The following is a 13,900-nucleotide window of genomic DNA, read 5'->3' as shown; positions in this document are numbered from 1 at the left end:
GGTGTCGCTCCTGGCGGATTACTAATTCAACTTTCACCGGTAATTTTTAAATTTATTATTTAATTGTTATCGCTTAATATTTACAACGCTAAAAAGTAATTATATTGTAATAGATTTTTTAAAGATTTTGCTAATCATTTTGACGTTCTATTGATAAAATATTAATTTCTTACTTCGGATACTTTCACAATTATCGTGTAGATGGCGGCAAGATTAATACATTAATTTTTAATTACATATTACGGAACATTAAAAAAACGTAAATTCAGTATTTAAAACGAAAGTATATTTAAGGTAAAAATATATACCACAGCTTTGACCAACTAATATTTTTTATAATTAATGTTTTTAATTTTAATTTTAAATTAATCACTTTGACATTTATGTCAAATTTCCGGTAAACGTTTACAGACTTGCCACTACTGGCGCTCGCGAATTTATAAATATCCCCTCTACGTACGAGCTCACAGCGTATAGGCTCTGAGCTTCGCTGGTGGCGCTCCTGGCGGATTACTAATTCAACTTTCACCGGTAATTTTTAAATTTATTATGTAGTTGTTATCGCTTAATATTTACAACGCAAAAAATTAATTAAATTGTACTCAATTTTTTTAAGATTTTGCTAATCATTTTGACGTTCTATTGATAAAATATGAATTTCTTACTTCGGATACTTTCACAATTATCGTGTAGATGGCGCTAAGATTACCGTTTATTTCAATCAACGATATTCCGGAACATTAAAAAAACTTAAATTCAGTATTTAAAACGTAAGTATATTTAAGGTAAAAATATATACCCCAGCTTTGACCAACTAATATTTTTTATAATTAATGTTTTTACTTTTAATTTTAAATTAATCACTTTGACATTTATGTCAAATTTCCGGTGAACGTTTACAGACTTGCCACTACTGACGCTCGCGAATTTGTAAATATCCCCTCTACGTACGAGCTCACAGCGTATAGGGCTTTTCATTCACAGTCATTTGTTTCGAGCTTCTGTCATATGTCGTATAATCCGTGTATATTAATATTATACACAGATTATACAACATGTGACAGAAGCTCGAAACATATGACAATCGATGAAAAGCCCTATTCTTTCATTTTTCCGGCTGTACGCTCTGAGCTTCGCTGGTGTCGCTCCTAGCGGACTACTAATTCAACTTTCACCGGTAATTTTTAAATTTATTATTTAATTGTTATCGCTTAATATTTACAACGCAAAAAAGTAATTAAATTGTAATCGATTTTTTTTTGCTAATCATTTTGACATTCTATTGATAAAATATGATTTTTCTTCTAAAAATGAATTTTCGTTAGAACATAATATGAATAAAAAACAATAGATAAAATATGAATTTCTTACTTCGGATACTTTCACAATTATCGTGTAGATGGCGCCAAGATTAATAGATTAATTTATAATTACATATTACGGAACATTAAAAAAACTTAAATTCAGTATTTAAAACGTAAGTATATTTAAGGTAAAAATATATACCACAGCTTTGACCAACTAATATTTTTTATAATTAATGTTTTTAATTTTAATTTTAAATTAATCACTTTGACAGTTATGTCAAATTTCCGGTAAAGGTTTACAGACTTGTCACTATACTGGCGCTCGCGAATTTGTAAATATCCCCTCTACGTACGAGCTCACAGCGTGTAGGTAATTTTAATACCTTTTAAACGAGGTATCACTTGCCATAAGGTCCCATTTAAAATTATCTGTTATAGTGGCGCTGTAACGTCATCTGTCACTATTACGTCACCTGTTATAACTAGTTGAGAAGCTTATATCCGTTTATTTCTTCCCTCTAAATTTCACTGTTATAAGTATAACCGTTCAAAAGACACGAGGGGTGAACGGACTTTTTACTAGCACTGTATACAATCCAAGGTTGTTTTATTTAATAAAAACTTTTTTTCTATACCAATCTATCAACAAAAATTTGTCAAACTGGAGACAAATAATGTGGTCATTATAAATAATGACTTAATTTAACGAGAATCTTATTTATTCCAAAATTTACTCCTCATCACTCAAACTCAAGTTTTTTGCTTTATTTTGTAGATTTCAATTCCGTGACAAAACATTTCTTATATGTATGAAAATGTATTTCATTTCTTTGTTAATATAATTAGAATTCTATACAAAACTATCTCGATCTTTGATCTTTTTTATACCGCTATAAAACCGAAGTAACCAACGTTATTTTTATTAAACATTCGACAATATGTTTAGGTATTTTATAATAATATTGATATTGAACAAAGTACATACGTACATCAAACCACCAGATCATAATCTAGAAGAATTATCAGTAAATCAATGTTTATTTAAACTCTCAACAATGTATTATCATAACAACAGATCAATTACCATAGCATATCATCAATATTTGAGGGCAGTTGATAGCGTTAGAAGTTTGATACCACTGCTTCAATCCGAATCGAATTGGATGCTGAAGATTAGATCGCCTAATAAGTACTACCAAAAGCTCTTTGTGCATCTAATACAGAGGACCTATGCGTATCAGTTCATACACTACCTACACTCAGAGCGAATACAATCTTCACCAGTATCTCAACCTAACCACTGGCTTCTAGACATCAAAGCTTGGCATCCTATACAAGCTACATTTTTGATTGCTAGTTTTGAAATTGTGCCCAATTCGACCAGGATAAACGCGATATTTGAGGGTCTCAGAAAGAAAAATATGTTTCGTGTGCTGCTACTTATCAGAACCGTGAAAGGAACAATGTTTGATTTGTATATCTGGAAACCTGTTACACAAAATTGCCAAATAACTTCTGGAAAGTTGATCAAAATTGATAGCTGTGCATTTGGAAAACTTGACAAGGGTACTCGGCCAGTGTTTGAAAACAGCGATTTTAAAAATTGTACAATTCGTGCAGGGTATTTTGAAGCCCCCCCATATGTTAAGGTGAAAAAACCATCCCAGAGAGGCAATTCAAATGAGAACAGTTTATCAAAACCAATTTTACAAGGTTTGGAAGTTCAATTACTAAATTTAGTTACTGCACATCTCGGGTATAATGTAATTTACATTGAGTCAAAGATTATGGGGGATGTATGGAATAATCTTTCTTCATTTGGCAATTTTCAGAGGCTTGAATCGGTTGAAGTTGATATCATTATAGGTAAAATAGTTTAAAATTATTTTATATGTAACATGTTGTTATGCTCTACCTTTTCTATTTATTTAGATTAATTAGCAAATTCTTAATTTGATTGATTATCCAATTATTTTATTTATTGCCTATGTAAAGACATAACTAAATTCCAATTAAATTTTCCAATCAATTTTATTATCAGGGCTAATTTTGTATTTGATAAAATACCTGTAATCTGTGGATTCTAGTATTTCTAGTTGCTTACTTCTTCCAGGGTAGAAACAGGGACATTGACAACACTCAAATTCATATAAATGTAATCTATTGTTTTTATCAATTAAGTCGTGTACATATGATTCAAAAATATTAAAATTTAACTTTGTTGCAACAATTCCTAACTTAATTAAATTAAAACTCTAACTCTGATATCTCCTTGTTTTGACAAAATTATTTATTTAATTCATTTCTTATTTCCTCATACTAAATTGAATGAATTTTACTTTTCTTCTTTTGAATTGATTTCTCAAATTTGAAATGACTAACTGCGTTACAAAAAAAATGTTCAATAAACAAGTAAACAAATATGGTCTTGATATAAATAACTTTTCTCCATTCAGACAAATGATTTGACTAACCTTTTATTCTTCACTCCCTCGTTTTCTGGATTACGCTGTCCTTGATTCTCTCAACAAGGACGATTTGGTTTCAACTTGATTCTGCTCGCAAAGGCTGATCTCTACACTGATTCTACACTTTTAAAAAACTCGGCTGCCTTCTCTCGATGTTCATTACACACTGACTTTATTTTTCTCTCAAATCCATACTCTCACATCCATTATCCCTTCTCCCGACATTTTTCGTCCAATAAACAAACACCCTCTCTCAAACCATTTATTTCTTAAGAAACCCAATATTCTTCCACATAACTTTTTCCAATTTGTCAAATTTCAAGGAAAATCATAATTAGTTATTTTCTACTTTCTACTTTTTACAACTAAAATAATACAGTTTGTATACCACATTAAAATACCTTCCCGGAAGGATCTTAAAAACGTTATTGTCCCGTCAACGCTCTCTCCACTTTCTAATCACCGAAATGTTTTGTTAATGCCCCGTCCATTTCGTCGAATAATTATCACTAATCGTTTTAATTTGTCCGAAACACTTGTTTAAAAGCAAACTTAAATTCTAAACAAATTTGGCCATATACACGGTGATAAAAAACTATCATTTCATGGTCGTTGATATAAATTTAATTTTTTTTTTAATTTCCTTAAAAAAAACAATTCCACAACAATATACAGTTTAACTTAAAGGCCTATGGTTTTAGTCCAAGTGGTGAGACCGCTCCCGTCTGAAAAAATTTCAGATTCGGTTTCTTTGTGGATAGTTATTCAAAAATGTACCCTTTAAACAAATCTGAAGGGTGCCAGGCGGAATTTTTGGACAGAAATTGTTGAAACAATATTTTTAAACAAATACAAAAGATCACGTTTTATTGCCCTGGAACATATATTTTTGGGTTTTTTTTTGGGTCATTCTAAACAAGAAAGGTATCTTTTAATTTTTCTTAAAAATTGATAGTTTTCCAGTTATAGGCGATTTAAAATTTGAAAATGCGAAAATACGCATTTTCGAGGCTTAAAAACTCATATTTAAATTAGTATTTTTGAGGTTACCAGATACTTAAATTGAAGACTAAACATTCAACTTCAAGATTCTTAAGAGTGATCGCGTCTAGCCTTAATTTATATCGTTGTTTTTTAATTGTTAAATATGCGTGTTTATCCGATTTTTTTGCCGGTGCGGCGCGCTCTATTTCAAAAATCTCTTGTTTTCTTCCGAAAAATATTTTTTATAGATATATAATATTTTTTCTTTGGGATATTCTAAATAAAATAAGTTTCCTGACATTTTTCTCATAAATTAATAATTTTAAAGTTATAAAGGATTTAAAATCCGAAAAATGTCAAAAAACGCATTTCAGATTTTAAATCGTTTATAACTTTAAAACTTTTAACTTTTGAGAAAAATGCCAAGAAACTTATTTTATTTAAAATATCCCAAATAATCTAGAAAAAATATCTTTCGGAGGAAAATTGGAGACTTTTGAAATAGGCACACCGGCAAAAAAATCGGATGCACATGCATATTTAACAATTAAAAAACAACAGTTTAAATTAAGGTTAGATACAATCACTCTTCAGAATCTTGAAGCTGAATGTTTAAAGTTCAATTTAAGTATCTGGCAACCTCAAAATACTAATTTAAATATGAGTTTTTAAGCCTCGAAAATGCGTATTTTCGCATTTTTCAGATTTTAAATCGCCTATAACTCGAAAACTATCAATTTTTGAGAAAATTTAAAAGATACCTTTCTTGTTTAGAATGACTCACAAAACTTAAAAATATATGTTCCGAAGCAAAAAAACGTGATTTTTTGTTTTTGTTTAAAAAAATTGTTTTTTAAAAAACAATTTCTGCCCAAAAATTCCGCCCGGCACCCTTCAGATTTGTTTAAAGGGGACATTTTGAATAGGAATCCACAAAGAAACCGAATCAAAAATTTTTCCAGACGGGGGCGGTCTCACCACATGGACTATTTGGAATTCTTCCACTGTTTTCCTACATTTTCTTCTGTACATGGTAGTAGTTCTCCAATTTGTTAACCCGATTGTTTCGAGGTCCTCATACGTTCTAGCCACTTTTTCCGTGGTAATCCTGTTCTCCCCTTTCCTTTCCTTAACCCTCAGCAGCAAGTCCTTTGCCCACCTTCGGTTAGTAATTCTCGCAAGAAGACCTAACGATCTAAGCCTTTTTGTTCTGATGATATGGCTAATTTCTGATATCTGGTACAGCTCTCTGACCTCTGAATCTGTTAGTCTCCTACAAACGTCTTCATTGTCTTTTACTCCCTCGAAAACTCCCTGGGAACACTCCGCTCCCAGATGTTCAGCATATTTTATTGATTTTTATTCATAACCCATGTTTGGTTTTCGTAAAGGACTATGGACAGGATCACTTTTCCGTATAGTCTCAATTTTGCCTCTCTGAAGATGTTTTTTGCTCTTAGTAGTTAGAGTAGAGCTCCAACAGTCTTCTTTTCTTTCGAAATTCGCTTCTCAATTTCTTGGCTGCCCCCTTTACTTGTTAGAGTTCGTACTAGATACACAAACTCCGTCATCTTTATGAAGCAATACTCTTTACTCACCTTGTTTGTGGTAGTTTTCAGTTATACAGAGTTGGGATTAGGTATGGAACCAAGCAAATATCTTTGAAACGAAAAAAACAATATTTATGAAACTTTGCATGCAAGTACCTACAGTGACGCAAAAGGCATCTGATGCCATATTTTTTGTTACTACTCCACTTCCGGTTTCACCGGAAATACCCTTAACTTATTTACTTTAAATGGGACACCCTGTATATTTTTGCAGATTTTAAAAGAACTTGTTATTTTTAATTCATACGTACCAAGTTTGGAAGAAAAAACTATTAAAACAAGAAATAAATCTCTTTACAGTTAAAAAATAGGTTAATTTATTTACGTTAGACCAATGATATTAAAAATCAAAAAAAAATAATTTCAAATGTTGAAAATGTTTGCTGTTCACCTCCTGACAACGTGCAAGCCTATAAATAAATTCGTGAGTCACTTTTTGCAAGATTTCTCCACGTATTAGTTCACATTCATCAATTATTATTCTTTGTCTCAAATCCTGCAAGCATGTTGGTCGCCTAACGTAAACACGTAATTTTAGATAACCCAAAGAAAAAAATCTAACGGGTTGAGGTCCGGAAAACGAGGGGGCCACTGTATGAATCCTCTACGTCCAACCCATGGTTTTGGAAAATTCACTTCCAAAAAATGAAAATTCACCATAACCTATTATCATTAATATTTCAATACGATCTTTTCCACTTAAATGAACCATTTTTAATACAACTTATTTCTGTCAATTAGTTCAGTAATAACAGTTTTACCTACTATACTAAATTCAAATAAGTCATGCAGTGCTTATTTCTGTCAATTATTTCAGTAACAGTTTTACCTACTATACTAAATTCAAATAAGTCATGCAGTGCATGTAAACAACAATTTTAGTCTACTGTATAGATGGTACTCGTTTATTTCCTATTACGTTGTATTAATACATATAAAAAAATTATCTACAGACACTTTTTAACAAATTTTCTCTACCAAATTTGGTATGTATGAATTAAAAATAACAAGTTCTTTTAAAATCAGCAAAAATATATAGGGTGTCCCATTTAAATTAAATAAGTTAAGGGCATTTCTGGTGAAACCGGAAGTGTAATAGTAACAAAAAATATGGCAACAGATGCCTTTTGTGTTACTGTAGTTGCATGCAAAGTTTCATAAATCTTGTTCTTTTCGTTTCAAAAATATTTGCTTGGTTCCATACTTTATCCCAACCCAGTAATGTCTTCACACATGGTATCATCAGTTATACAGGGTGTCCCGAAAAGATTGGTCATAAATTATACCACACACTCTGGGTTCAAAAATAGTTCGATTGAACCTAACTTACCTTAGTACAAAAAATGTGCTCACAAAAAAAGTTACCCTTTGAAGTTACAAAATGAAAATTGATTTTTTTCAATATATCTAAAACTATTAGAGATTTTTTATTGAAAATGGACATGTATCATTCTTATGGCAGGAACATATTAAAACAAAATTATAGTGAAGTTTGTCCACCCCATAAAAATTGTATGGGGGTTTTGTTCCCTTAAACCCCCCAAACTTTTGTGTACTTTCCAATTAATTTATTATTGTGGTACCATTAATTAAACAAAACGTTTTTCAAACTTTTTTGCCTCCTAGTATTTTTTCGATAAACCAGTTTTTATCGAGATGCGGCTTCTTTTTTAATATATTTACACAAAATTTTTATGAGGGATTTGTTCCTTTAAACCCCCCAAATGTTTGTGTACGTTCCAATTAAACTATTAGTGTGGTACCATTAGTTAAACACAGTGTTTTTAAAACTTTTTGCCTCTTAGTCTTTTTTTGACCAGTCAGCTTTATATGGATACGATAAATATTCAAAATATGTCGATAAACACTGGCTTATCGATAAAGTACTAGGAGGCAAAAAAGTTTTAAAAACATTGTGTTTAACTAATGGTGCCACAAACATAATTTAATTGGAACGTACACAAAAGTTTGGGGGGGGGGGGGTTTAAAGGAACAAAACCCCCATAAAATTTTTGTGGGGTGCACAATTTTCACTTTAATTTTTTTTAAGATGTTGCTGATATAAGAATGCCACATGTCCATTTTCAATAAAAAATCTCTAAGAGTTTTCGATATATGAAAAAAAAATCAATTTTCATTTTGTAACTTCAAAGGGCTGTAACTTTTTTTGTGTGCACTATTGTATATAAATAAGTGAGATTCAATCAACCTATTTTTGACCCAAAAATCTGTGGTATAATTATGACCAATCTTTTCGGGACACCCTGTATATCACCATTTTCATATACTTTGCTTATTAACAATCAGTCCATACTGCTTAACCTTCGCTTTAGAGAGTACAGCAAGCATCTCCACCGTATTCAGGCCTTCTTAGCTAAATGAGATACATATTATGCTCTTCTCTCAGGTGTTGTCGAGACTTCTTCTCTATTCTAGCCAGGATGAGTCTCTCGTATGGTTTGAAAAAGTGACACAACAGGGAAATGGGTATATAGATATATACTGGTATTTTTTACGTCCTTCCCTGGTTTTAACAAGGCTATTATTTTATTTCGCAGGCTTTACAGCACATGCTAGAATTTCAAGATCCATTTGCTTGCTCCTTGGCCTAGATTATTTATTTGTTCACTGCATATATCATCCACACCAGAAGATTTTCCATTTTATAACCTGTTCATACCGTCGTGGAGTTCTTATAGTGTAAATGAAGTTCCTAGTTAGTTTGTCTCCTGATTTCAATCTTCTTCTAGTGTTTGGGTCTTGGGACAAGGAGTGGAGACTTGGTTTGCTATAACCTTGCAGGTTGGCTTATGTTCCTGAGGATGCATACTGTTATTTTAAGAAAGTTGCATGCTGTGCTGCTATTATGTGTCATGTTACTTCTTTGGATTCGCTGGATATCCCGGGAACATATTATTGTCTACATTACATAGGGATAACTTTCCTAGACACATTTGTATTAATTCTATAAATTTTTCGTAGTTTTCTGATTTTGGTTCAAGATATACCAGCTCAAAATGTAACATGTCTGCGTACTTTTCCCAGTTTACCTTTTTGAAGTTAAATGTCCTTCTAAACTAGATAGCTTGTGGTTTGAGAATGAGTTTTTGGTATAGGGCCATATACTACTTTGGTACATTGATCTTCGAGGTTTGTGCTTAAAAGACCGATATCCGGGTTATATCCTCTTTTGCAAACTTCTGACGAACAGTTTTATTTCTTATTTATATATCTGTGGTTGACATTAATTGTTATTTTTGTTTTCAGGTAGCTACACCAAAACATATAACAGATATTTAGCATTCGATACGACTAAATTCTACATCCTAGACTCCTTAAGCTTCTGTGTACCAAACATTGTGCAGAAAACCAATAACTATGAACACTTAAGTCAATGCTTAGTTGGTATATTTTGGGTAACTGTCATAATGAGTATAGTATTTTGGATAAGCTCTATGCTGTTACCTGACAACAAAAAATTTAGAGATTATCTGTTTGTAGCGTTGACCTTTATGAGGATTATGACCAATGTAGGACATAAGCAGAAGATATATCACTCAAGCAGCAGATTGTGTATGGTAGTTGCATTGATTTTCGCTTTTTATATTAACCAACTGTATTCATCACAAACGACTAGTAACTTAGTAAAAAGTAAATACGAGCAAAAGTATGGTAGTATTGATAAAATTTTTGAAGAAAATCTTACTACAACTTACGGACCTAACTGCATTAATTATTTCCAAGGAGATGATACAGTTAAATTTAGAAATAAATGGAATGATTGTTATCACTACTATAACTGTTTACGTAATGTGGCTGTCAACAGAAACACTTCGTACTCAACAGCTATCTTAATCATGCAATACATAACCAAAAATTTTGTCAACCATAACAACGAACCATTAGTTTACTGTTTTGATATCTCTCTAATGAAATTCATTCCAACAATGTACACCAATAGAGGTGCTTTCTTTATACCAAAATTCAATATTATTATTTCCAAATTAAGTGAAAACGGAATTATTTCGAAGTGGATAAGAGATATGCTTTCTAACAGAAAAGAAGATCTAGAAGTATATGAGATAAATTTGTACTCAGATACTGGCAATATGATTAGAATGAAACACTTAGTCCCTTTATTTCAAGCAATTATATACGCGTACTCGTTTTCTACACTCGTGTTTTTATGCGAAATAATTTTCTGGTATATGAGCAACACTAGTACATTCCAAAATATAAAAAATCATTTAAAGCCCACCAAAAATAATTTTTTGCCATAATAGTTCAGAGAAATAAGGAAAAAAATATCCTGTTGGTGACACAACCCCCTACAGGCCGAAACCAAATTTTTTGAGTAGTATGGACGTCTATAATAATAACCTATAAATGTTTCCTGCAGCCGATTTCGATAATATACATAGTTATAAATAAATGAAGACCAAAAAACGGTAAATTTTGGCTTTTTTCGTCTATTGCCAAAAAGTTAAGAATTTTAAACAAATTTGAGAGTAATAAACTTAAAAATCGTATAAAAAAACTTCAATATGGCGTTTGCTGAATATGTCTGTCCTTATTGGTTGCTTAGAAAATTGCAAAATAAATCATAAATTTTGAGTTCTTATAAATATTCATAACTGATGTAAAAATTAACTTAGAACCTTCTTATTAGACGCAATGCTAAGACTTCTGGTGCTTAAATCATACCCTAAATTTCAAAGCAATTGGCCAAATAGTTTAAAAGTTATTTAATTTGTTTATCCCAAATTCATTTTTTTTGCAACACTATAAGTCAGAAAATGATGAAGTTACATTAATACTTTGGATAGTTTATGAAAGAAGAAGACTTACACTATTAATTTAATAAAAAAAAAATGACAAAAAATAATTCTAAATATTGCAAAATTATTTTGCAAGAACATGTGAATTTAAAAAATGAGGGGGCTAACTTCGTCCCTAATTGTTCTAGGACAATTGTTTTTCTTTCTAAATGTGTATAAAAATTCAGTCTTTCTAAATATAAAAATAGTTATTTATGAAACAGTTCGTGAAGTATGCTTTTTGAGAACGCACGCGATGTTTAGAGCACGAGCGACAACGGAGCGAGTGCTATACATCGCGTAAGTTCGCAAAAAGTACTTCACACACAGTTTCATACAATTGTTTATATACGATAAACATACAATACACAGTTTCATACAATATTTTATCTACGATAAACACATAAAAAAACTGTAACTCTTCGTCACTGGAATTCATTTCTATTCTACAATTTTTAGAACTTTGACATTTAAAAATTCTAATTTCTTTCAAACCACAAAACTGTCAAAATTGTTGTTGTAATTTATTGTTCATTATGTCATCACCATGACAACGCGAAAGTTAAGGATATTTGATTATATGAAAGTGTGTCAAAAACAGTGCGAAATAGGTATTTGTATAAAAAGGGAGGAAAGTGCTACTTTTCCTCCCGAGAATGAAGTTTCCTCATTCAAGAGAGGAAAAGGCACTTTACTCCCATGTTATACATATGGTTTTCCAACCTTCCTCAAATAACAAGTAATTTTTTCATTTTTACTTAATCTATTTATGTAACTAACCAACAAAATTTATTAGACCTAAAACTAACAAGTAGGTACAATATAACTGTCAACTGTCAAATATAAGTAAAATTATAAATGTAAACATTGTTAAATCAAAATGACAATTTACTGTTTTTTACCATTCTGCGAAATATTATAAATAAACGTTAAAATGTATAGATACTTACGTAATAGACAAGTACAGGGCGTCAATAAGTTATATTTCATGAATGAAATACCATGACGTCACTTTTACTTTTCCTCCCTAGGGAGAAAAAGTACAACTTTGCTCCCTACAATAAGGTCCGGAAAAGTATACTTTCGGTAGAGGTAGGTGAAAATAGTTATTTCCACCTACCTCTACCGAAAGTATACTTTTCCGGACCTGATTGTAGGGAGCAAAGTTGTACTTTTCCTCCCTAGGGAGGAAAATATTTTTCCTCCCTAGGGAGGAAAAGTAAAAGTGACGTCATAATATTTCATTCATGAAATATAACTTATTGACGCCCTGTATAATATCTATTTTCTATTACGGAGTATCTATACATTTTAACGTTTATTTATAAAACATCCTGTATTTTGCAGAATGGTAAAAAACAGTAAATTGTTATTTTTATTTAACAATGTTTACATTAATAATTTGACTTATATTTGACAGCTGACAGTTATATTGTACCTACTTGTTGTTTTAGTTCTAATAAATTTTGTTGGTTAGTTACATAAATAAATTAAGTAAAAATGACAAAATGACTTGTTATTTGAGGAAGGTGGAAAAACCATATGTATAACATGGGAGTAAAGTGCCTTTTCCTCCCTTGAATGATTACTGCCCTCCGCTACGCGTCGGGCAGTAAACTTCATTCTCGGGAGGAAAAGTTACACTTTCCTCCCTTGTTATACAAATAGCTATTTTCCTAACTAGTGCGGAAAGTGATACTTTCACGCACGAGACTGCCGTTGACCCGAACGACGCGATAGCGGAGTTCGGGCAAGCAGTCGAGTGCGGTGAAGATACTTTCCGCATAAGTTAGGAACATAATTTTTTCTAGGGCCCTACGTTTGGAAAAAATCCACAACAAATAGAGTTATATCAATTAGGAATGAAAATACACAAATTAATTCTTTGACAAGGTTGTCAAAACCAAACTTTCAATATAATTGGTTACCATGACGACGATATTGGTTTCCATGACGACGATTCAAATCCATTGTTATTGTCTACTGATTTGACTTTTTAATATTATGTCAAAATAATTCTATTTCAACGAATTATCAGTAGTAATTGCACAGGAGCTCTAAAATTCTATATTAATTTTAGAGATCGAGTGCAATTTGCTGCGATTATTTCATGAATAAAACTGTTCAAAACCAAAATTTTATTGTAATTTATTTACCTATGTAAGTACAAATTAGTACAATTAAACACACAGTTGTTATAAATATTTTACGGTTGAAAGTCATCACTTTTATAATTTTTAAAACATTAAGAGGAAACAGTAGCGATCAACAGGTAGCCAAAACGCGTTCCAAGATTGCGGCTGTAATTTTAAATATTTTTTCGAGATATTTGGCACACGTATTCGTAATATAATAAAGAATGGCGGTACAGAGCCCAATTTGAAAAATATATTAATATGTGGAAATTACTCTGTAATTAAATACAATATTTAAAAAACGAGCCTGTACCGCCATTAAGAAGAACAAAAAAATACATTTTCTTCAAATAAACTTTTTTATCCGATGCCTAGATTTTGTGTCATTTTGGAACTACTAAAATTTTTTATTTCATTAGTAGTTCCAAAATGACACAAAATCTAGGCATCTGATAAAAAAGTTTATTTGAAGAAAGTGTATTTTTTTGTTCTTCTTAATGGCGGTACAGGCTCGTTTTCTTAATATTGTATTTAATTACAGAGTAATTTCCACATATTAATATATTTTTCAAATTGGGC

The 13,900-nt window shown here is 31.2% G+C and overlaps 1 protein-coding gene across 1 annotated transcript; it reads left to right on the top strand.

Annotated features, from left to right (window-relative positions):
• Window positions 1-2,362: 2,362 nt before the first annotated feature.
• Window positions 2,363-13,430, top strand: LOC126890322 (uncharacterized). The gene is made up of 3 exons (XM_050659186.1): window positions 2,363-3,173; window positions 9,637-9,947; window positions 12,998-13,430. Exons 1-3 carry the CDS (start codon window positions 2,363-2,365, stop codon window positions 13,073-13,075), a joined length of 1,200 nt encoding a protein of 399 aa, XP_050515143.1. The 3' UTR covers window positions 13,076-13,430.
• Window positions 13,431-13,900: the final 470 nt, after the last annotated feature.

Source organism: Diabrotica virgifera, chromosome 8, assembly GCF_917563875.1.
Source record: "Diabrotica virgifera virgifera chromosome 8, PGI_DIABVI_V3a".
NCBI classification, from domain to species: domain Eukaryota; kingdom Metazoa; phylum Arthropoda; class Insecta; order Coleoptera; family Chrysomelidae; genus Diabrotica; species Diabrotica virgifera.
This window is presented reverse-complemented; position numbering and strand designations above follow the sequence as displayed.

What these genes read in the sequence shown, in the direction of transcription:
- LOC126890322 (XM_050659186.1), top strand. Translation starts at nt 2,363, where the DNA reads ATGTATTATCATAACAACAGATCAATTACCATAGCATATCATCAATAT. An exon ending in TGAAGTTGATATCATTATAG is followed by an intron (nt 3,174 to 9,636) that starts GTAAAATAGTTT and finishes TTTTGTTTTCAG; the next exon opens with GTAGCTACACCAAAACATAT. An exon ending in CAAGCAGCAGATTGTGTATG is followed by an intron (nt 9,948 to 12,997) that starts GTAGTTGCATTG and finishes AATTTTTTCTAG; the next exon opens with GGCCCTACGTTTGGAAAAAA.